We start from the raw sequence: 25,635 nt of genomic DNA, 5'->3' as shown, positions 1-25,635 counted from the left end.
TTTTGAGTTATGACTGGAATGGCCTCTTTGGTCTTCAGTCTCACTGTCACTCACAGTTAAAATTTAGAGGAAGAAGTCCAGTGATTAGGTTGGAAATAAATAAAGATCAGTAGTTTAAAGGTTCATCTTGGTGCCAGAATCACTAATGCAGAATAGTTTAGAATAAGGACAAACCTGCATTTTTAACAAGTCTGCAGTAAGAACATGAATTGAACTATTCTCCTAACACTTGGTAAACCATAACATTGTATGCAGAATTCAAGTTCTGATATTGTAAATGCTTTTCTCCAATTATTTCTATTTCACTTTCTGTAATTTTTCATTTTCAAGTACTATTTCAAGTATAATTGCCAGCGCTTCTCTACTCTGCTCCTTTAAAACAGAGACTCAAAGAACAATGATAAACCTAAGATAAGTAACTGTATGAAGAAAATTCTTTGAGTAATGTGTTTTGTAACATAGCTTTGCTTTCTCACAACTAATAAGATTAAGTCAACTACCCAGAGTGATCTGTGCCTAGTGGAAAAGAGGCTTATTTAAATAAAGAAGCCTAGAGGATCTGTCACAGAGTATTGAAGGAAAATGGACTCTGCAGAAGACCTTAATTATCCTCAGATCTTATTTCAATACAACCATGGATTTTTTTTCTCAAAGGTAAGAATTACAAAATAACACTTGGATAAGATACTAAAACAAGGATGGTAGACGGTTTCAAATATCCTTTACAGGCTTAATTAAAACCATGAGAAAGAAGTAGACTGAATAAAAGTGATCCCAGTTTTAAATAGGTATAAAGGAAGTTTTTAGAAAAATTTCAGAGAGATGTCACAGACCATTATGAACAATTGTTTGTAATCCCCTGATTTTAGGAGGTTTGGGCAAATTGAGTATTTACTTGAGCTGTCTGAATATAAAACCCTACAAATAAGGTTTTGTTACATAAAATTGCTCACAACAGAATTTCTCTGAGACATTGTTTTAGACGTTTGCTTTGGATGCAAATCTCTGGGTTAGATTTTGCAATACCCAGCATCAAGCAATGAGGTTTTAGAAAAGCATTCTTTAGTGACTTTTCTTTATCTATAGTTGCTAAGTAGCAGACAATACATAATGGCTTAATTATATACTTTGGCAAATTACATTAATTGATAGGTGGGGGGGAACTCATCTAGTTTATTACTTTTCTTTCCAGAACCATTATGGGAAGAAAGCAAAGGTAGAAACTTAGTGATTGCATCTATATTTTTTGTAAGAATTCTTCAGGGTATTATTTGAATAAGTCGGTAATATATCCTGCTTTGTCAAAGGACAGTGGCAAAATAAAGAACAGGTGTCATAGGAAGAAATGCTCAAAGACTTTCCTCTCAACTGTCATTGAAAGGGAAAAAATATGAGCCAGCTCCAGCAGAGTTTTGTAAGCACTCAGGGAAGTGGTGTGTGGCCAACACCATTCAAATTTGTGATCAAAACACAATTTAAAAGCATCTCAAAATAGTTTAGTTTCAGGCTGCATAGAATTATCTCTGAAAGGGGCTGGGAGAATTCTGGGGGTATTCATAACGTACTATGACAATAATGAGGTTAGTATTGCCACCCTTTTTACAGCACTTTAAAAGGATTTGTCTTAAATAGTGTATAACATCTAAGAATTATGACTTTGTTAGCCATAAGTGATGTGGTTTAACTTGAGCTTAGGCAATGTACGTATGTCAAAAGGTTCCAGGATTGTTCTGGCTTTTGTATACAAGGCTTTTTCCTCTTTTTTTCTAATATATCACCTCTTTGACCCTTTCATTATAGAACAGGGATTTGGGGTTTGCTCTAATCCTATAAAGTCAAGAAAATGTATACACAATACCTGGGCTTCACATACAAGTATTTACTTGATAGCAGTCAACAAGGAACAGAAATGAAAAAAAGCAGTACAAATCAAGCACTGGTATCAGTGCTCAAAGCAACTGCAGGTCAATCACAGCATTTTCTTATCTAGAAAACATTTTAATGGGGTTTTATCATTGTTTTTGTAAATTACTCTTGCATATCAAACTGCTGATCAATAGGTGATAGGTGATCAATAGCTGCTTATCAGCAATATAGCTGCTGATAATACTTCCTCTTATTTCAGCCTCATGCTCCTTTATTTGCTTCCAGACTATGTTTACTGCCTGTGAATTGGGAGTATTTGATCTACTGCTAGAATCAGAAGAGCCCCTATCTTCAGATGTCATTGCTGGGCGTTTGGGCACCAGTACCACTGGAATGGAAAGATTACTTGATACCTGTGTGGGGTTAAAGCTATTAAGAGTCGAACTGAACAGTGAAGGAGGTAACACTGTCTCAAAGGGATGTGACTAAAGATTGGTTTTAAAGATTTTATTTAACACCAGGTGGGAAGCTGAGTTGTAGGATTAAAAACAAAAATGTTAGAATGAGACATGAGTAGCAACATGACTTCTGCTGCAATAGAGTTCTAAAAACTGAACTGGGATGGTGGCCAGCTAAGAGAATAAAACAAGTACCTGTACATAGTACTTTCTCCCCTCTCCTAAGCAACAGTTTAATTTATGAGACAAAATTCAGAGGTTATTTAAATTACCCTGTGGATAAGAAGGTGTAAAGGAATGAAAGAGTGCAAGATGTTCAATGAACACCAATGACACAGACAGATGTTAGGGCACCACTGGATAAGAAGGTATAAAGGAATGAGAGAGTGCAAGATGGTTAATGAACACCGTGGACACAGACAGATGTTAGGGCACCACTCTAACTCATGGCATTTTATGTAAAGTGCCATGAGTTAGAGTTATTCTCCCCATTCAACTGTTGGATCGAGGAGGTGGGAGAGGGAGAGGTGGGGTTGGAGCCAGCCTACAGCAGCCCAGACCAACAGGGAGGGGTGCTTTGGCGAACCATCCCTCTCCCCAGCCCTGCCCTACCTGAGGCAACTCTGGGGCTGTCAGTGAGGGAGGAGGATGTGGGAGGGGACAGAGCTTCTGGTTGCTGAATGGCCAGAGCTGAGGGAGAAGGTCCCCCACCTTGCCTCTCGGTCTCCCCCAGCTACCATGGGGAGAGCTGGATCAGGTCCATGAGGTGAGGGGGCTCTGTACCAACCTGCCCTCCCAAGTTCTGTTCATTCAGCATCCAGAAGCTTCGTGCTGGCTGTTCCCCTGCTCCCAGCTGCTGAATGGCCAGAGCAGAGAGAGAAGTGGGTGAGTCTGAGAGTAAGGAGATGGGGAAAGGGCTGCTAGGGGAAAAAGTTGGGAGGAAGCAGAGTACAAAGGCCTACCTGACACCCCAGGTTAATTTTCCCTGCTGTAGCAGTGGGAGGTAGACCAAGTCAAGGCAAACCTTCAGTTACTAGATTCTATACCTGGAAAATTATAACAAATTTATAAATATTCTATATATAGAATCTAATCATTTGGGGGGTCATTTTATAATTAAGGTCATTTATTTAAGTAAATACGGTATTTGTATTGGTGCTTACTGCTACGTGTCCACGTAATAGAGAGACCACTAGCACAATATAAATATCTAAGCATTTTAACTTGTATTATAACATCCTCTTTCAGGGCTTGTTACTCCAAGATGAAATAGGGTATGAATGTATTAATTCAATACTTTCCAACACTTTCTCATATGGATGTTCTTGTTTCAGAAAAAGTGTTTGTTATAGCTTCAAAGTGGATTAAGTTAAATTGAAAAATATCTTGTTCTGGATTAGGGGTATTTATGCAGGGAGTTGTTGTAGTATAGATATTCTGGCTGTTTTTTCTACACGTACAAGTCTGTTAAAATGTGGAGCCTGGCTTCAGGGACTTAGCTGAAGCAGCAACCATTCTGCTAGGAAACTCCCCAGCTCAGCCTTTTTCTTTCTGTGGCAGAAGGTCACCTAAGAAATATCTATGGAAACCATCCTCGGGGCCAGGATTCAGATTTCTATAGAGTCCAGGAATAGATTTAGATGAATATCGTTTTCTAGGTGTTGAACCAGAAGTTGGGTATAATTTAGGTGCCTAAATTCCAATGAGTGATCCAAATTGACCCAGCTTCAATGGCTACAAAACACACTGAGCATCTAAGTTTTGTCCGTGCCTTCATTTTGAACTATGGATTTCTCTAGGTACCTACTTTTGGGCTTCAGACTGTGCTTAGAAATAATCCAGTTTGATCACCTGGGTGCGTAACTCCCACCTAAGCTCTCGAGATACAGCTTGGTGCTGGAGAGTCAATTAAGTTTCCAGAAAAGCTCAGTCCATTAGGCATGCTCCAGTATGCCTACGTCACAGTGACAGTATTGCATTCTGTACAGGGCATGTCTACACATGCAATTACAGTGCCTGAATAAACTGCAGAACTTATTGCTCCAAAGTTAATTGTTCCTGGGTGCGCTGTTTGAACCAGAGCCTGGGAGCAATTAACTCTAGAGTAATAAGTGTTGCACTTTATTCAGGCGCAGCACATGGGCAAAGCATCCTTGGCTGGTAGGGAGCCCTGGGGGCTGCTCTCCCTGGCTCAGTGTGTTGTGGAAGGTCTGGCTGGGGCACAAGGGAGCTTCAGTGGGGGGCTTGCCAGCAGGTGGCCCTCATACTGAAACACCCTTGTGCCCCAGCCAGCAGGGCAGCATCTACATGTGTGCTGCTGCAGAGCTCCTATATTTTGCACAATAACCTTGATTATAATAGTGATTAAAATAGGTGCCCAGGAAGTTGGACACCTTCTTACCTTATGGGGACTCCAACCCACATCTCCCACATCTCCGAAGTATGTCTTAACTCAGCTATGGAATAATTTAATTGACTCCTTCATCCTTGCTACTGGATTTGAGTTACTGGGCAGTTGTATCCTGGTATTTAAAGCAGTCTCTTGTTGTGTTATAGATTTGAACTGGTTTCTGATCACTTACACCGGTTTACGTGTAACTTCTGTCCGTAGCCTTGTGGGAGAGGAGATGTAAGCTTGAAACCTCTTAGTCTTGAAAACAAAACAAAACAAAACAGAAAAACCCTTGTCCTTGTGCTCTGCATACAGAATCCAGGTGCTTATCCTCTTCTACTCACTGTACAGGAATGCTAGATATTTGCCTGTGGATTCTTCTCCTGGGGTCAGACACCTGTTTAGTTTTTGATTGATTGGAGGGCTAAGTGACTAGTTTAAATCTGGCCCTTGAAGCCTAGAGGTCCTTTAATTGATTTGAATGTGAATTTCCTATAGTCCCCTTTAACAAGGATTTTAAAATGTTTAGTAACCTCATACCCAACCAATACAGACAAGGAGCTCTAGCTCTCATTGCTTTGCATGTATGAGATAACTACCTCAATAAGGTACTGAAATTCAAGGTCAACAGATGGCTTCACAAGGAGAGCTAGGGGAATTTTTTTGCTCACCAAAATTGTGTAGCTTATGAATGAGATTAGATTTAGCAAACAGTTTCAGAACAAAACTATACATAAATACATAATATATATAAAAAAAATAAATAAAAACTTTTCAAGCAGCCAGGGCACAGAGACAGCTTGTAAATGATCACAATGGCTAGGGACAGACATTGCACATAAACCGGTAGAAGTGGTTGGAAACCATTTTAAACTGGTAACAGACCAGAAGTTCAGGGCATGCAGACCAGTTTCAAAATGGCAGAACATGGTTTAAAATAGACCTAGATGGATGTAGTATCAGACTTAACTGATTCCGGTTGAACCAGTCTATTGAACTTCTGTCTCACATCCCTTCCTTACTCAAGTTACCCCACAGTCTCACAGCATCCCAAGATGCTTTGTGGCCCCCTGCAAACCTCTCTTATAGGGCAGCCTGCTGGAACATGGCTCATGCTCTGTCACTCCAGACCCACTCCCAGAGCTGTCACCGACCTGAGGCAGCAAAGCCTCTGCCTCTGCTCCCTAGCCTGTGTCCTGCCTGCACCTGTCTGCCCTGTGGGGCAACAGTGGGGGAGAGGGGGAGGGGAGGAGCGAAGCAACAGAGCACCCCTGCCCCAACCCTGGTTGCCAGGCCCTTGCCAGGTTGTCTGTCCTATTGTGGAGAGCCAAGGGGAAACCCCCCTTCCCCACGCTGCCAAGAGGCTTGGCGCCACCACTGCCACAGGTGGGAGGAAAATTGAACATGAGTTCAATTCATTATCAGTTCCAGCTATGCACTTTAGAGAAACCTGTGAAGATAGGATGTATTCCACCTTGGGCTTTTTGACTGTCTGTACTTAGCCAATGTGTCTTCTCTTGTTCTTTTAGTCTTTTACAGAAACACAGAACTTTCCAACCTCTACCTTGCAAAAGCAAGTCCCAAGTCTCTGTATCATAATATGATGTACTACTCCAAGACTGTCTACCTATGCTGGCACTACTTGACAGATGCTGTGAGGTAAGAAAAGGCATGCTTATGTCACGGTGCAAAATTATGCTCCAGTGTTGCAAGAAACCACTTTGCTGCATTGTGAAGCTGCTTCTGAAAAAGTGTCTGGGGAAACAAGAGAAAATGAAGATACTGAGTGCTAATTGTTTGGAAAGTACTTTGTAGCACTAAGTATTATTATTATTATTACTGCATGTGCTCATTTTTGCCAGCAGATGAATTCACTAAAGAGTCCAGAAACAGACTATTTTACCATGCTTATATTCTGTGCCCCAAGGAGGGGCAGTTAATCATAACAGCTTTTGCTGAAGGAGGCCCTCAGTGAAGTATGATAATGAATAGTGATAGTGATGGATGGCTGCACAATCCCTAATGGATTCTGTTGCAAAAGCAGAAGAAAATGAAGAGGGATGGCAGCCTCTATTGGATCCGCTTCACTGTGGATGCTAATGCAGTTATGTCAATATACACCAGGTGGGGATTTCGCCCACAATCTTTGGTATAAAAAATATCAGTTGCATTCCTTCACTTTAAGTGATGCCCCAGTATGAATATGCAATAACAATAACTGAAACATATTTTTCCTTTCAGAATCTTTTGTAAGGCTCTCAGGTTCATAGATAAGTAGGGCTGGAAGGGACCTCTAGAGGTCATCTAGTCCAGCCCCCAGCCTGAAGCAGGATCAGCCCCATCCAAACCATCCCATACAAATCCATAATCTAAACTCTCCATAAGACTATCCTCAACCCTGACACCAAATTGATGTAACACCCTGACCTTCCACAGGTAAACCAGGGGAACCACAGCAGGCAATGTCCTGCTTCTATAAAATATTGTCAATATACACTCAAGAGGTACCAGCTACAAAGTAAGGCAAACATCCGGACAGTGCATACCAATCTAACCATGGGGTAAAATTATTTCCTGACTCCCAAGTATGGCTTTCAGGGTGGTTAGGGTGATTAGAAAAAGAATCATATATGCACTGATACAAGTACTTCCTTTGTATCATGATGAAATATGTATATTAATAAGCTTATGTTGCAACAGCTATAGACAGTTAAGACCAAAAAAAAAAAAATCAGTATAAATTTAAAATATAAAATATAAGATTTTACCTTTTTTTTTGTCCTAAAGAGAAGGGAAAAATCAGTATGAGAGAGCATTTGGCATTTCATCGAAAGATCTCTTTGGGGCTGTCTACAGGTAATAATTAATAGAATGCTGGGAGTTGTATGCTTATCTTTAATGTGGATGATGGTTTTCTATTAATTTCAATTATGAAATATGATAATGCTATGATAATTAGTTCCATTCATATGAAAAATCCTGTAGTACCCTCCATTTCAGTGGTGTCCTGTTTTGAAGCTCTCTGGGATTTGCAGCATGCTTCTCATCATCTTATGTAAGCACAACATTTGTATGTGCAATCCATTGTGAAAAAATTGTCATGGACACCATTCATTACAATGGAAAAGTCTGACTTAAAAACATCTGGGAGCCATTAGGTTTAGCAACAAAAAATTGGTAACTGATAAGTGCATTAACTATTTTACTTTACTTCCTCATTAAAAGGTTCTTACCTTACCTACGGTAATAAATTTCTTGTTGTTTTTTTTAAGCTATAGAAATATAAATGACATTCTGCAGTGTCAAAAATACCTTACTGTGCAAACAGGATAATAGTTAGAGCTTAGTATTCAAGTCAAGAGTTATAAAAGAATTATGTAATACTAGACCAGGGGCAGGCAATTATTTTGGCTGGAGGGCCACTTAATGAGTTTTGGTGAGCTGTCAAGGGCCACATGGGTAGCCCTGCATTTACAGTTGCCCTGCTCCCAGTTGCCATATTGGGACCAAAAGTCCCTCCCCTAACCCCTGACCTTTGCCACTGGAAGTCCCTGCCCTTGGGTCCTCCCCAATACTCCTTTTGTGGGGAGTGTGGGTTGCATCTTAAAACCGGAAAAAAAACAAATAATACACTAAAAGCCAAACACCTACTATAACATATTTTAATTTTATTACAAAAAATATTTTTGTCATGCTTCATTTTGCATAGTGTATATAGAGGTGATTGCATAATAACTCAAAAATAAAATCTTACTCTTGTATATTGTGTGTGTGGGGTAGGGGGGTGGTTGGGGGTGTTTACATAGTAGGGTGTGGGGATGTGTATAATGAGGTGTGGGTATATGGTGAGGTGTGGGGAGTGTGGGGGGGCTGTGAGGGGGCGTGACTATGTGTGGAGGGGGCATAGGGTATATTCGGGTGTGTATGTGTCAGTGGAGATTGTGGGAGTAGGGTGGGAGATGTGAGAGGGATGGAGGTGTGGGATCCTCCCACACTCCCCCACATGGTGCACAGCCCCTGCTGCTGGCAGCAGCTGCAGGTGGAGGGGCTTATGGCACTTGGGCCTGGTGCAAGCACTGGCACCCAGCAGGGCATGGTTCTGGTCAGCGCTGCAGATGGAGGGCGAGGAGCACAGTTTGCCCAGCCCACCTCTATTGTCGGGGCTCTGCGTGGCATGCCTATAGCTCCCGCACTCGCACTGGGAGAAGTCCCATGCTAGACTCCAGGGGGAAGCAAGGGGTGGAGTTCCCTCCACTTCCGGTGCACGGCAGGGGCGAGGAAGGCAGCCGGCTCCAGCACAGGACTTCCCCGGTGTGAGTGCAGGCGTGCTGCATGGAGCCCTTGCAAATAGAGATGGCTGAGCAAGCTGTGCTCCTCACTCCTGCCCACAGCGCTGGCTGGAACTGTGACCTGCCAGATGCCAGCACCTGCGCTGGGCATGAGCACCCTGAGTACCCCACCTGCGGCTGCTGCCAACATTGGAGGCTACGCTCCATGTGGGGGAGTATATGAGGGGTCCCCACACCCCACACTTTCCCCCACAACCACAGCCTGCCCAGCCGAGGTCTGCACTCCCACCACCTCCCTGGGCGTGGTCTCTGCACTGCACTGCTCAGCTGCAGCTTTACCACCCCTGCCCTGCCCTGCCGCTTCCCTGCCTGCTGCCCAGAGCAAGCTGGATGCTGGGGAAGCCAAGCAGGTTCTGATAGGGGTGGCTGGACCCCCGCCCAGAAGCTGCATGCTGGCGGGGCCGGGCCCTTCCACCCACGAGGCTGGGAGGAAGGTGCAATAGGGTATGTTGGGGGGTGTGCATATGCGTGGGCACCTCGCTCCCACCTTTGTGGATGGAAGTGCTGGGCAGGGCACAATTTGTTGATGGGCACTGTGGGCTGGTTGAAAGTGCCTGGCGTGCCTGATTTGGCCTGTGGGCCATATTTTGCCCGCCCCATATTAAACTATAGACAGCATGTCGTACTGTATTTGTTCTACAAATAATATTCTGTCATATGACTAGATCAGAAGAGGAGATGATCAAATTCATGTATGGTTTGAATGAAATATGGAGTATATGTGGTAGAGATGTAATTGCTGCATTTGACCTTTCACCTTTCACCCACATTTATGATCTAGGAGGTAAGTGTCATTACAACATTGACATTTCTCCTTTTTAAGCTATGAAAAAATACTGCATGCATGAAGTACTGGAGTAGTGGAAAAGCAGGACAGATCTGATTGCCCGAGTAAATCAAAAGAGGAGACTTTTATATTTTGCTGGAGATTAGAAAAAAAGATATGGGAATGGTAAAACCACTTTAAAGCTAAATGATTTTTTTGTCTGAAGAGCATCATATATCTAAATAGCAGCTTATTTTCCTCCTTGTTGATTTGTCAGGTTTTCATATTTTTCTTCTTCCATTGCTTAATAAATACTGCCAGAGCAGCTTCCAGGCTATTCTTCTCCTTCACTTTCATCAGTGTTTTTAGGTTGATAAATTGCCTATTCACTTCTGACCCCCAACAGCGTTACTGTTATAGCTCTATTTTACTCCTGTCATTATTTGTAGTACCAGGCAGTCTTCAGCTCTACTTCCTTAAGTGGGAAGCTTGGTTAGTTGGTTGCTTTGGATTTTTGTTGGTTGCTTTGGATTTTTGCAGGGTGAGTTTTTTTTTTTTGAGGGGAGTGGGTTATTTTTGCTTTTCCATTTTTCAAAAATGTAGAAAACAGAAACAAAATCAGGTGAATGTGTCCTGGACACACTCATCTCTCAAACTTTAGAGGCTTTCATTAGTCCCCAGACAGACAGTATTTTTCCTTGCAAGGATTTTCTGACTCATATGGATAACTTTTTACTGGAGCCTTGAGTAATATGAAACTAACCTCTGCCAATATACAGCAAGTTCAGCCCAGAAACATGACTGTCAGAATTCAGCAGATATTTTCAGTTGCTTCATCCTCCCTGTCTGGTTTATGAAGCTCCCTTAGATGATAAAGTTTTCTTGAGTGAATTTCTTTCATAACTTCCATGTTCTCAGTTCTAAATCAGTCATAGTGAGAAAACTCACAGACTTCAGGACAGAAGTACCTACCTGAATCATGTTCCATGAACATACTTTCTTCTTCCCTTGAAAATCCTTAAAAAATATTGAGCTTTTGCAAAAAATAATTTCATCACTATTAAGAACTAAAAGACAAAATCTTGTTTTGGAAACAGACAGTCATTCCTTCAGTGGGAATGCTTTAGTGTTTCTGAATCTTCCTGCTTTCCCTGGGAATCCTGGGTCAATGGTAGCCCTGGAAGATCCAAGCTCTCCACTGCACAGGGCTGTCAAGGAACCCAGGCAATCCCACAAATCTGTTGTACAGGCTACTGTAGAGGTAGGATGTTGATGAGCAAGCTGGCAGGAAACCAGGCATTTACATTTGCCAGATAGTGGTCAAAAGGTTTTTGTCAGAACCAAATAGGACATAAATATGCAAAAGTCAAGGATTTGTGTGGGTGGTATCTTTTAGTGGACCAACTGCATAGTTGGAATAAAGTTAGGTGAGCCTTTGAATACAAAGAAGTATTCTTCAGGTCGTTTGGTATTTGAAAGTTTGTCCAATATAATTCCTGGACTATCATGGCTATAACACCACTCTAACACTAGCATCGCAGAACATTTCCTTTTTGATACTCAGTGGGAATGTCTATACGTGCATTAATGCACCATAATTATGGTGCATAAAGTTAGTACGTGTTATTACTAATATTATAATTACCATTATTAATTACTCATATTATTATTATTATTGTTATTATAATAATTGGTATTAACTTCATGCGCCACGATCAGCATTATTGTGCAGTAGTACTGGTGCACATCTTTTATGTGATCCTAATGCGCAATAGACTAATTCTCCTGTGCAGTAGCACATTAGCCTGGTTTTTGCCACAATGAGCTGATGTGCAGTAGGATTAGTCAACTGCGCTTTGAGCGTCTCATGTAGACGTACCCAGTAATTTTTCATAGAAAATAAATGTTGTCAGAAAATTCAATCTAATTCTAATTTTAAGCAAGCGTATTCTGAAACTCTATGTGGTCAGAACAGTGCAGTTTTCCAAAACTGTTGCATTGCAACTTTAATTACAAGTTTTTACTTCCTCCTGCCATTTCCCATCAGCCTAGAAGATTGCACAATTGTGCTGTTGCTTTGGGATTTCAGTTCTCTACTTCTCAGAAGATACTCAGTATTTTTATTAAAAGGGAATTCAAAAGTGTTGTTGGTTGCTGTATGTATCAAGTCTTTATTTAAAGGAAGCTGTAGAAGTTGTCAGACTTGCCATGAGTTCTAATTTGTCCCCATCCATCCTTCTCTCTCTTTTCATTGTCCATGTAGGAAAAATCTTTCCATGCTCTTTTTGGATCTGATTCAAAATCTATAGGAGTTAGTAGGAATCATTCCAATGATTACAGTGCTTTTTGCATCAAGCTGCTGTTAAATAATCACTGCACAGAGATTCATGCTTATGACTAATTACATAGTACTTAACTCCCATGCTTGTAGGATGACGGACAGAGAACACACAGCAGAGCAGCCAGTTTAGCGTTAAGTTTTTCAAGGGTCTGTTATTAAAGGGAGCAAAACATTAACATAAAACCTTGAGAAAACCATATCAAATGAAAGCCACTTAAGGTGAATATCAATGCACAGTCCCTTTCTCTTTCTTTCCTTTCTGTGTTTTGTTCTACAATCCAAACAAAATCTAATACTGAACAATATTGCCCCATGAATACTATTTTGAATAGTGAACAGTAGGTTAGGCAATGCACTGACAGCCCTTGTATCTTTCATCTTTAGATAATCTGGTTATTTTGGCCATGGATGAATATGGCATTTCTCTTATATAACATTATTCTTTGTTAGAAATGCAATGGGAGGTATATAGAGGTTTTATTAAGACAGCTTGGAGAAAAATGTTCATAAGATTCTTGCTACAGCCAGCATGATAATTATGATACTCTATGCCTTGAGAAGAGAGCAGTGATCTTGGGTCTGTTTCTGGAACTGCGGCTGGACAGATCATTTCATCACTCTGTACCTTAGTTTTTCCATCTGTAAAATGGGGATATCAATAATGACTTCATTATCTGTTTAGATATTTATGTATGAAAAGGGCTACATAAATTCTGCATATTATTATTAAGTTAAAAGATTTCCTAACTGCTGGAGAAAGAATTATTAGTCTTATTATAGCTAACAGTGACTTTTAACATGGTAGGCCACTTATTCCTTGGCTTTTAGTCATATCTACTTCTAGTGGAAAAAAATTTCAAGATGTAGGGGGGTGGTAGGGATCATAATTAAAGACATCCTTGTTTTGTGGAGTTTTGAACAGATCCATCTCTCTCTCTCTCTTTTTTTTTTTTAAAAGTCAAGATTTTATGAAAAAGAATTAAATATTTATTGTTATGACTAGCTATCCAACAGTTTTCTACAGTTTTTGTTTAGAGAAGCCTATGTTTTCAGTAATAAAAAGCAAAACCCAAAGAAAATCAATAACTGTTTGTGGACTGCTTTTTAAAACACGAAACAAAAAATGAGTAGTTAATGAAAACTGGTTTTCAAAGAGAAAAATAAATCTCTTTGTATGCAAGTATTTAACCAGTTTTAGTTGCATCAAATTTCATTGCTTTTTAAATACAACTGTTTAGAGTCTACTATCAAAAACACAGAACTGGATGTTGGGAGATCTGGATTGTATTTCAGAGTAGACAAGAGGTTTCCTGAGAAATATTGGGCAGGTCACTTATCTTTTTTGTACTTTATAAAATTATAGTGTTGGAAGGGACGTCAAGGGTAATCTTTTCCAGCCCCGTGCATAGCTGCAAGATTCACTATCCCTAAATCATCTCAGTTTCCTGTTTTGTAAGATATGGATAATAAAACCTAACTTACAAGGTGCTCTGAGGCTGAATTCACTGCAGTCCATATTTCTTAGGATGATGTGATATAAAATTCTGTCCATGTATGTATTTGAACTTTAAACACCTCTTATTTTACTTTCCCTATGAGGATGTGCAGGTGGCTTGGCCCAAGAATGTATTTCTTTGTACCCAAATTCTACAGTCACAATTTATGACCTACCTAAAGTGGCACAAGTGGCAAAGGAGCGTTTTATACCCCCAGAGGAACATCGGATAATGTTCCATGAAGGTAAAGTTGGTTCATTTTGTGTGTGTTCACGTGCAGAGAAAAAAATGGTTGAGGGATCATGTTTATGATGGATTTTAACTAGCAATATAAGCATTTTTGCTTGATTACTCACTGGGGTGACGCTGAGTTATACATTGGCAAGAATGCACACACAAATGCCCTATTAAGCAACAATGTAAAAAGAAAGGGAGAAAACATTTTTCTGATATCATATGGTAGACATGGTACACATATGGCTTCCCCAAGTTGTGGTAGGTCTAGAGTGAAATACAGCTGAGAGTAGTAGTAGGACTGTAGAGGTGCAGAAGAATGCCCATGTTACATCTGAAGAGATATAGGCTAATATCACAGAACCTATTTTTTATTGTCACCCTGAGGGCACCTCATTTAGGTCTTGGTTTTTCAGATACCACTTTCCTTGGTGTGCAATCTCCTAATTCTCTCCCTCCAGACTGGGGTCTTTGGCTGCAAACCCCTGAAATTCACTGGGATTGCCTTAGCAGTTCTGATGACATAGTTCAGTCTCTGCAATCCTGACCTGTTAGAGACAGCAAAAAAGTTTTTCAGTGCATAAAGCAAAATACTATTCATTCAGAAGCAAAAGCATTTCAAAGAAAATAAGTATTAAAACAATTAACAGTTTACATGCTGCCTAGCTTCACAGGTTGTCACTCATCCTCCATCTGGAGACCCTGGCAGGTGTTTAGTCCTTCAAAATCCCTTGCATGACCAGTTCCTGTTGGTCATGCTCAGGGGCCTGTCAGTTGTGTCCACTTCCATTAGGTCAAGACTTCCATTTTAATTTATAGATATAAATGAGAGTCTTGACCTAGTATAGATACAGATTTTTATAAAAATTAACAGGTAATAGGTTTCAAATTTTTCAAAATCCCAAAATATATGAGACAATTGTCATACTCAGAGGGGTGGTGGTGGACGGGTTATATTCGACCTGGAGGAAGTGGGCAGCGGAGTCCCCCAGGGCTCGGTCCTTGGGCCCGTGATGTTCAATTTCTTTATCAGAGATTTGGACGATGGGGTAAAAAGCAACCTGTTCAAATTTGCTGATGATACCAAAATTTGGGGTGAGGTGGGCACGCTAGTAGAGAGGGAAAGACTGCAGAAAGACCTGGATAGGTTGCAAGGGTGGGCTAACAAAAACAGGATGTGTTTCAATACTGACACGTGCAGGGTGCTGCACTTGGGCAGTAGTAACCAGCAGCACACTTATAAGATGGGAAACTCCTTTATTGAAAGCACGGAGGCAGAAAGGGATCTGGGAGTCGTCATTGACTCCAAGATGAACATGGGCCGACCGTGCGAGGTCACGGTCGGCAGGGCTAACCGGACCCTATTGTGTATCCACAGATGCATCTCAAATAGGGCCAAGGAGGTGATCCTCCCTCTCTACATGAAACTGGTCAGGCCACAGCTGGAGTACTGTGTCCAGTTCTAGTCACCCCACTTCAAGAGGGATGTGGACAACATTGAGAGGGTCCAGAGGAGGGCCACCCGCATGATCCGGGGACAGCAGGGCAGACCCTACAGTGAGAGGATACGGGACCTGAACCTGTTCAGCCGTCACAAGAGAAGACTGAGGGTGGACCTGGTTTACTGTCTATAAACTCACTAGGGGGGACCAGAAGGGTTTGGGGGAGACCTTGTTTCTCCTAGCGCCCCAGGATAACAAGGAATAATGGCCACAAGTTGTTGGAGAGTAGGTTTAGATTCGACACCCGTAAGAACTACTTCACAGTTAGGGCGGCTAGGATCTGGAACCAACTTCCAAGGGAAGTGGTGCTGGCTCCTACCCTGGGAGTCTTTAAGAAGCGGCTCGATGCCTACTTGGCTGGGGTCATTTGAGCCCAGTTTTCCTCCTGCGCAGGCAGGGGATCGGACTTGAAGATCTACAAGGTCCCTTCCAACCCGACTTCTATGATTCTATGAACTGTAATGTTAACTGAGCATTGGGAAACCTTGTTCGAGGTAGCTCATTTTTCACTATTTAAATAGAAACAATTTTTTTTTTTCTGCAATGAGAAAGCACATAACTGAGACAAGTGATCCAGTGGTAAAGAAGTTGATAAGGAGGGAAGACTTAGAAACAAAGAGAAATGTGACAGGTGATATATATCCACGGACTGTGATGAGAGAAGGTGAAGCATACAAGGAAATAGTGACAGAGACAGGTGTCCAGCAGCACAGAGACAGAAATAAAAAGAGAGAATGCCAATATGGGTTCGGTACCCAAGTAGATATGCAAAGGTCATTACCAACTATCCAGTACTGGTAGATTTGCTCAGTATGCTGGCAGTAAATCATCAGGGGTAGGGACAGACATTACACATAAACCGGTTGATCAGAAACTGGTTTAAATCTGTAACAGAACAGACATTCTATGCACATAAACGAGTTTGAAAGTGTCTGAAACCAGCTTGAGATAAACCTGGTTGAATGTGGTATCAGACTTAACTGATTTCAGTCAAACTGGTTTATGCAATGTCTGTCCTGCAGCCCTGGGCAGGGCTCTCTGCTCCAGAGAGCTAGACTGGCCCCTCACCTCCCTCACTGGAGCTCCAGCAGAGATGGCAGGCACAGCATCCTCTGCCTGGCTTCCTCCTGCCCCCATCCCCCTTCACCACTCCCTGTTCAAGCAGGTATCCCACTCTCCCAGAGCATGGACCATAGCCAGCATGTGGTATGCTAGTTAATGTTGAGTGGTGTGTGTGTAAGGTAGACAGGACAATGTTGGCTTAGGGCTTTTTGGAGCTAACAGGTAGCTGGTAGTGTTCTTCCATTCCATCCTTGGAAAAAGGTGTTTAAGAAGAGATTGAACCAATGACAGAAGCTTTTGTTTCATTTTGATGGGCTAATAAATGCTATGAACTCCCTGTGTAACTCCCTGCTGTGTAAGTAAATGCCGTGTAACTCCCTGCCAGCTCCCTCACTGGTCAGCAGCAGTGAGGGGGGAGGGGGAACCCCTCTCTAATCAGTGTCCTGCTGTGGCCTGGCCATACCCCTCCTCCGCTTAGCCCTGTGGAAGGGAAAGGAGGGCTGCTCTAGTCCCCCGGCTTCTAGCCTGAGCCACTGTACGCGTATACCTGCATTTCTTCAGTCCAGAGGGGATGTCTGTATGGTTACAAACTGGTTCAGCCCAGCCAGGTTAGACTAACCTGCAAAGATTGAGTCAATTCAGGCTCAGGCTTTTTGAATGTCTGTCCTTAGCCCTTTAGGTCATGAATGCCTCCTTAGATTGGAGGCTATTTTAAGTTGAACTAATTTGATATTCAACTAAGTGAAAACTAACCTTTTCTTTATGAAGAGGCCTACACCTTTTTTAATTGCATTATGCACATTAATTTTAATTTCTTCAGAGAAATTTTAAAACACTAAAATATTTTCCAAAGTATTTGGTATCTCTTTTAAATGTTTTGATGCTCTAATATCGAACGCCATACTTTCAAAAAGGAACAAACATCCCCCACACTGCCAGACTGCATTGCGATCTTTGTTATTCAGTGTTAGTGACTACTTAACATTGACTAGGAACATGAAAAATCAGGAAAAAAACATGGCTTCCCACCAAGTCCCTTGAACAGCTTTGGAATTGTACTGCTTGCAATGCATGAATTTAAAATGCTTGCCTAATTAGATTTTTTTTTTTCCTTTTTTTTTGGGGGGGGGGGGGGGGTTGTTTTGGGGTTTTTTTGGTACAGGAGATTTTTTTAAAGATCCAGTTCCAGAAGCTGACCTCTACATTTTGGCTAGAATCCTGCATGACTGGCCGGATGACAAATGCATGCATCTCCTTGAAAAAATACACAAAGTTTGCAAGCCTGGTATGTTTTCCTCTTTGAAAAACAGGGACTTAACACATCATTTGTTTGAGGTATTATTTTAAACAGCCATTTGGATGAAGGGCTTTTAGTGCATGATGAATTTGTGATGACCAAGTTAAACAACAAGAAAAATGATGATGATGATGATAGAAACAATAATCACAGGTGGTTTCTAATTTTGGCCACTTCACTATCCACATATGGAGGTAGATTTTCACATGAACTTAAAGATGAAGATAGGTGACATTTTGATACAAAATTAGTGGTTTGAATTCAACAACTGTAATACTTTTTTGAATCAGGCCCTTTTCTCCCAATGCAAGTTAGATACTGGGTTATCATTAGGTACCTGTCTGAATATTTATGTGTTTGTAAATATCTTTGAAATTATGGCTTTTAGGACCTGGTCTTTAGAGGTGCTGAGTAATCACAACTCCAAAATAAATTACTTTTGAATCACAGTTATTTGATTCCCTTCACTGTCTGTTTTGTAGGGCACATCGTAATAGAATGATGCATGCAGCTCCTAATGATATCTTATTAGCTTTTATAGCAATGACACATGATTGTACTTCTAGTAAAGTTTGGTCTCTAAGTGATTAGTTCCTTAACATGAAGTTGGAAAATAAGCTTTGGTTCTGTCCATTTATAAATCAACATATGTTTTAAATCTCTTTATTCAACCAGGGGGTGGAGTACTGGTGGTCGAAACACTTCTGAATGAAGACAAAAGTGGACCTTTGGATACCCAGGTCTATTCTTTGAACATGCTCGTACAGGCTGAAGGGAAAGAAAAAACATCAACCGAGTACAGCAACCTTCTTAGGGCGGCAGGCTTCAAAGAAGTTCAAGTCAAGAAAACTGGAAAGCTCTATGATGCAATTTTAGGAAAAAAATAATTGTCTGTTTCTTCTTCACTATTGTTAGGTACAGAAATGGCATAAAGAGATAAGCTTTTATTAGGCAGCAATAGTCATCCCAGCTCTAGTCAATTTCTTTGTGCAACAATACAATGTTAGCACAGTCACTAATTACATATGTTGAGCATATATGGATTGACAGTCTGGCAGCTTGAATACAACTTTCCTTTCACTGTGAACCCTAAATGGTTAGGAAAAGAGACATTAATACACATTTAACAAAAAGCATCATTTGAAAGCAATGTATTATAGAACATTTATACTCCTTGCTTTTTATACAGTTTATACTGTGTCCAATTTTATACTTTTTCTACTCTGCCCAAGTTTAGCTTGTTATTTTGAAGTTCAGTTTATATTGTTTCTTTCCTGAAAAAAAATATAACTTACCTCTGTACTAAAATCAGATCCATTTAGATTCTGTGGGAGTCCCTAAAATGTTAAAAAAGCAAATTCTCTCATGTCAAGATTTCATAAAGTTATAGAGAAGTAAGGCTGGAAGGGACCTCCAGAGGTCATCTAGTCCCACCCCCCTGCCTGAGGCAGGATCATCCCTACCCAAACAAATTATAATTTAAACTCTATGTAAAACTGCAATCAACCCTGACACAACACAGACTTAACACCCAATTTGTGACCTTCCAGTTTGATTGAATATCCCTGAATACTGTTTCAAGCCATAGGAGCAAGGGGTAGCCAATGATGATGAAAGGTAGCAAATTAAAAACTAATAACATTATTTTTTCACTATAGTACACATTTAATCTCTGGCACTCATTAGTACAGGGTACCACTGAATGCTCTGATAGTCCCCAGAAAGATAGCATTTACAGGGTCCCCTACCCCTTGCTGCTTTAAATTAAATCAGACTCCCCCAGCATCCCAGCATACTCTCTGCACTGAGTGGGGCTCTCTGGTCTACAGCAGGGCTGGCCTCTCCCCTCTGCTCCCTGGCTGCAGCTCCAGCAGAGACTGCAGGCATCTGTCTGGCTTCTACTCCCCCCACACTCTCTGTTAAGCAGACATTCCCCCTTCCCTCACAGACACCTCTCAGCATTAGCCAGCAGACCACGTGCTGGCTACCTCCAAGCTGTGGCGCATGGGACAAGGGTAGAATCAACAGATGGCAGGTAACATCCCTCTGTTTTCTTAATGGGGTGATAAACACTGAGTTAGAGGTGATAGGATAAACATTCCCTGCTGGGCTGTTTAGGAAGGGGGGGGACACTTCCTAATTGCAGCATCCTGCTGGGGCCTGGCCACGTCCCCCTCAGCTTAGATCTGTGCAAGGGAAGGGAGGGCTGCTCTAGTGGCCCTGGCTTCTAGCCTGAGTCACTGCAGGCATGGGCCTGCATTTCTGGGATGTCTGTCTGGTTACAAAACTGATGTAGCCTGGCCAGGTTAGACTAACATGCAAAGATTGAATCAATTTAGGCTCAGGCTTTTTGAATGCCTGTCCATAGCTTAGAAGTCATGTGCCTCAATGCCCTAACCATTTTTGTTGCTCTCCAATTTGTCTACATCCTTTCTGTAGTGGGGGGACCCAAAACTGAACACAGTACTCTAGATATGGCCTCACCACTGAATAGAGGGAAATGATTACTTCCCATGATTGGCTGGCAAAGCTCCAACTAATGCAGCCCAGTATGCTGTTAGCCTGCTTCACAACAAAGGCACATTATTGGCTTCCCAGGGGAACCTACCCATCAGTTCCCTGAGTCAGTCAAAGACTGCTTTCTGGAAGCCCAGGGTCTGTACTGTGTTGCTCTCCTTCCTTCTTATTTTCAAGATCCTGAACTCAATCATCTTGTGGCCGTTGCTGCCCAAGTTGCCATCCACCCTAAATTCCTCACCATTTCTTCCCTGTTTATGAGAAGCATGTCAAGAAGAGCATGGCCCCTAGTTGGCATCTCCAACACATACACTAGGAAGTTGTCCCCAACACTCTCCAAAAAACTTCCTGAATTGCCTGCACACTGCTGTACTATTCTCCCAGCAGATGTCACAGTAATTGGAGTCCTCCATGGGAACCAGGGCCTGTGATCAGGAAATTTCTGCTAGCTATTTGAAAAAAGCATCATCTACCTCATCCTCTTGGTCTGGTGGTCAATAGAAGACTCACCATTTCATCACCCTTGGTGCTCTCCCTCTTTACTCTAACCCAGAGACATTCAACAGGCCTATCGCCAGTTTCATGTTGGAGCTCTGAGCAATGATATGGCTCCTTTACATAAAGAGCAACTCCTCCTCTTCTTCCCTGCTTGTCCTTCCTGATCAGTTTGTATCCATCGATGACAGTGCTCCAGTCAGGCGAGCTATCCCACCAAGTTTCTGTTACTCCAGTCACATCATAGTTCTGTGACTGTGTGAGGACTTCCCATTCTTCCTGCTTGTTTCCCAGGCTTTGTGCATTGGTGTACAGATACCAGAGGTAAGTAACTGATTGACCCACTTTATCAGGAAACATTAGAAGGCCTCCCCCATTGCCCTGTCCTGCTTGCATTTCCTCCAGGTCACTCACTTCTTCATTTACCTGAGGGCGTTGGTCTCCATCCCCCAATGAAGCTAATTTAAAGCCCTTTCACTAGGTTAATGAGCCTGTCTGTAAAGATATTATGTGGTAAGTTTCCATTTCTCCCATCATGGAGAGTGCCCCAAGCAGTATCACTGGTGGTGTCCTGGATCTGACATGCAAAGATTAGGCAAGGCAGACCCACAGGACATTTCCATGATGGTATACTCATATCCATTGAAACTCATCCCCAAAAAGTACTATGCCATTGTCAGCATGTGCAGTTCTCACAATGTTTGGTCCCTGCTGTCTGAAACTTCAGCTGTACTGTTAAGTGACGTGACTTTCTCCAAGATTGAAGCTACATGCTGGTAACTTGGTTTGCAAGATGTTATACCTAGGCTTTCCTGTTGTGGGTTCAATAAAAACCGTGTAGGGTTTTCCCAGCTCCTTTCTTTGATTTCAGCTGGGTGACCAAAATCCTTTCCAAACTTCTGCAATGTGTGAGGTCTAACACTTCTGTGGGCAACACTTTAAGTAGGATGTCAGACTTTTGGTACCTTCCATGGTATGGATTAATATGGTTATTGGTATAAATAAACCCATTGATTCACTCTGCCATGAGAGTGTTTAATTCTCTCAGATCACCTCTTTTATTCCTTAGGACTGTTAATTTCTCCCTGTATTCTCCCTGTACCTCTTTCAGTTGGACTTTAACTGCGTTACAGTCTGACTTATGTAAGGTTAACTTTCCCTGCAAGATAATTGTTGCCAGATCTAAACCCAGTAAAACACTGAATTCACAGCTGCTGAAATGAAATTGAGATCCTTCCTCTAGGATTTTGTCTGCAGTTTCTTATGGATCTGTATCTGTTAGGATTTCAGCTGCATGGAAGGGATCCCCTATGCCCAGCTACGTATGTAGCTACCTACTTTCCCTATGTTACCTCTATAAGCTTTTATATACCATGTTACTGAAGACCTCCAGCTGTGTCAATAACTCTGGAAGGAAAGGTTTGAAGCCCTGCACATATCTGATTTCAGTGGGCTTAGTCCCTAAAGTCTCCTACCCCACTCCTAATTGGCTCATCAAAATGTTCTGTCCAAAAACATCTCATGCTCATGACTTAGTTTCTCTGAGGTACTAGGAATGAGTCAGGACACCACTGACTGACAATGTTTTGCTATTTTTCAGACAGTCCACTGACTGCAAAAGCAAAATGTGCTCTGAATACAGCATTCCAAATATTTTAAAACTTTTGCACAAATGACTACAAGAGGCAGCCAAACACAGTCACAACGAGGTCAGCAGCAGATCAACACGCTCCTGTCAGCTGCCTTTGCTGAGATCTGTTGATTGCTGACCTCTGAGTTCAGGCTATTTCCTTTTTATGCACAGTTTTCAGACAAATCTCTCACCTTGTTTGTCTTAAACTAAACAAGGCCACTCTTGTGGTTGTTTCTGACTGACTGAATTCTCTTTATACAGGATGTTCACATCTTCCAGGTTTTCCACAGGCCTAAGTATTCCACACTGCTTCTACCTAGCAACTCTATTTTTATTTAACAAGGCTACCTACTTAGCATTTTATCAGGTAAATTTTAATTTTTACAGCTGCTGCTGCTAGGTTTCCCCCTTGATTCCATTTTCCTTATAACAAATGTTTATTTATGCTAAATATGTTTTACCCATAATCCTAGAGGATTTAAGTCAGTATAGTGATGCTCCTTGTTGCAGGACACTGAGATGTGCCTGCTCCTGTAAGGGCAGTGGCAGCTTAGCTAGAGCACTCCACAGCTGCAGGTTGCCATGGCAGTGGGCTAATGAAGGAATTAGCCGGCACCTGCACCAGCTAACCAGAAGGCGGCAGGGCCCTGGGTGCATATAAGCCCCAGGGCTGAGGCCAGCAGGGGTTAGTTCCCAGGCTGCTGCCAGGGGAAGGAGCTCCTGCAGAGAAGAACTGCTCAAAGATGCTGTGGCTGCCTGATATACTGCTTACAGGACCAATGGGGCTCCAGGAACTCATCGGGTATCCTGGGCTGCAAAGCACTCAATGCCTGGGGAGAAATTTGTCTCTTTTAAAGAGACGGAGTGCACCCTGGACTGTTTGTATTATGGTATAGCCAGGGGCTCAAATTTTTGTTGTTGTTTGTACACCAGTGGACTGGGATGAGGCTAACTGGGGAAGAGGAGGTCTCATTGGGGCACACTACCATGTACAGGCCCAGCACTGGAGAGGGCACAACAGATACAGGACATGTAGAGACCCCAGCACTGGAGAAGATGCTGCTACAAGGGGTGTAGAGACCCCAGCACCCGAGGGCACTGCTACAAGGGCCCAGGGCCTGGTGACAACAGGAGGCCAAGCTAGACCAAGGCCTCATGACAGGGAACAATATTTCAATAGCACCTGCGAGGCCATGGGGCATGGTAAAGGGGAGGCTTTGGAGCCATGCATCTAGCCCATAAGACTTGGGATGTCCTGCAAGGCACCTACTTAGAGCAGGACCCAGCAAGGGGTCTAAGAACCCACAGGGTTTAGTGGTGTCCATCAGGACTGTGACTGCACAGCAACTTAAGGGCAGCCTCCCTATTTATTATTGAAACCAACAAGACATGGTAGGCAAGATTAAAAGGCACCTGCAGGGTGAAGCTGGCACTGCCATGGAGCCCTAGGGGCATCATGGTCATCCCTGGAGACCCCGCACTGTGACACACATACATAAGAAGACCACAGCAATGTACGGGCCTGTGAGGGACAGCCTAGAAGGGAATCTGTGGTACCACACTCAGATGACAGAAGTGGCCCACTCCATGCTGGGTAGCTTCTTGCTACATTGCAATTCCTACCTGAAACACAGGCAAACTCAATGTGGACACTTCTTAACTTTTAAGTATTTGACTTTGCAATCTTTATGTAGCTTTTTTATATGTAGTCTCACTGTGACTTGACATTTCATTTAAAGGAGGCTACATATCAGTGCACTGGAACTGAGACTTAAATTCTGATCAGGGATCATGGTGATGGAGTCTTTTGTTTTTTGTTTTTTTTCTTTGAGTAAAATCCTGCTTGGAGAATTGAGGTCTTAAGTCACCGATATCAGGTCCTATTAAACTGACCAAAAGAAGAAGAAGAGAAAAAAAGTTCTTCTGCACAGAGTTTCCAAACATTATCATGCTATGGGCACATTTTCACTTGGAAACTGTGCATGAAAAAGGAGACATCTACAAGACAATCACACAGTCCATTCTGCTGTCATGTTTGTGACTTGGCTACTGCAGTATTTGCTTACCTGGGTAGGTGCTTATTGTAAGTGTCTCCATGCTATTAAGCAGGTGAAAATAAGTACAAGAGCTAGTACTATGTGTTTGGTAAAGTTTTTATAGGGAAAACAGGGAAACTCTGGGATAGGCTAGAGTCTGCAGTAAGATGCATCCAGTTTTGCTATGAAGACAGCATATATTATTTTGTCCTTTGATGAAAAATAGATATCAGTACAGTTACCTGGACAGAGCTATAGGATAGAAATATCCACAATTATATTTCTAAATATACACATCTAATAATAAGATATAAACATTACCTCATTTTAAATGTATACATAACATAGGAACCAGAGACCGTAAATTAGAGTCTTGGGGCATTTGTAGACAACACATTAAAGTGAATTAAATGCCCTTTTGCACTGCTTTAATGGCGTTGCTGTTTGCACAAGTTTGCAAATTTGGCGGCATATTGCACCTCAAATGACTTTGGGGAGCAGCAAACTAAAACACCTTTGAGGAGTTCGCTACCTTTCAGCCGCAGAGGGAATCACCAGGTCCCATGCGGCTCAGGGGCTCTGCATGCAGCCCAACAGTAGCCCAGGAAGGCACTAAAGGAAAAAAAAAATATGGTGAGCTTGATCTTTTTTCTTCCTTCCCTGGAGCCTGCCTGCCTGAGCTGCATGGGGACCCAGTGCTTCCCTCTGTAGCTGTGGTGTCCCCTGAGACCTCCTGAGCTGGGTGCCTGTGGGCGGGTACTGTTTGGGGGGGACTCACTGTTGCTACAGAGGACCCCCCCACAGCTCAGGGACCGCTTGGCCCACCAGCAGCTCACCTCCTCCCCTTCCCACCACTGGAGAGGCAGGTAAGGACATGAGTGTACAGGGTACGGGGGTCTACTTTGCCCTATATTGAAGCGGTGTTTTTAAAAAACTGCCACTTCAATTTAGGAAGAATTAAACTCCCGTGTCATCTACAAATGCCCTTGGCTGCTAAATACTGCAAATCTGCTAAACACTACAAATACAGAGGTAAATTTTGTTATACACACACACCCACATAAGAATAAAAACCACATTTTGAAAAACTGTTGATGGTTGCATGCTCATTTTATTGTTTTCTAGAATATCCTCTAGGAATCTAGGGATTTCAAACTCCTAAGCAAATGAATAGACATCATTACCAAAAAT

At 42.2% G+C, this 25,635-nt stretch overlaps 1 protein-coding gene across 1 annotated transcript; it reads left to right on the top strand.

Annotated features, from left to right (window-relative positions):
- Window positions 1-582: 582 nt before the first annotated feature.
- ASMT (acetylserotonin O-methyltransferase) lies at window positions 583-19,063 on the top strand. Its single transcript, XM_006269055.3, has 8 exons — window positions 583-654; window positions 2,152-2,326; window positions 6,246-6,375; window positions 7,504-7,572; window positions 9,731-9,849; window positions 13,772-13,912; window positions 17,629-17,751; window positions 18,439-19,063. Exons 1-8 carry the CDS (start codon window positions 583-585, stop codon window positions 18,648-18,650), a joined length of 1,041 nt encoding a protein of 346 aa, XP_006269117.1. The 3' UTR covers window positions 18,651-19,063.
- The last annotated feature ends 6,572 nt before the right edge of the window (window positions 19,064-25,635 follow it).

Source organism: Alligator mississippiensis, chromosome 1, assembly GCF_030867095.1.
Source record: "Alligator mississippiensis isolate rAllMis1 chromosome 1, rAllMis1, whole genome shotgun sequence".
Classification (NCBI taxonomy): domain Eukaryota; kingdom Metazoa; phylum Chordata; order Crocodylia; family Alligatoridae; genus Alligator; species Alligator mississippiensis.
Note: the sequence above shows the minus strand (reverse complement) of the source record. Positions and strands in the feature narration are given on the sequence as shown.

Excerpts from the sequence above, each read along its gene's own strand:
- ASMT (XM_006269055.3), top strand. The coding sequence starts at position 583 with ATGGACTCTGCAGAAGACCTTAATTATCCTCAGATCTTATTTCAATAC. Across the intron at positions 2,327-6,245 it reads CGAACTGAACAGTGAAGGAG|TCTTTTACAGAAACACAGAA; the intron begins GTAACACTGTCT and ends TTGTTCTTTTAG. Across the intron at positions 13,913-17,628 it reads TCGGATAATGTTCCATGAAG|GAGATTTTTTTAAAGATCCA; the intron begins GTAAAGTTGGTT and ends TTTTTGGTACAG.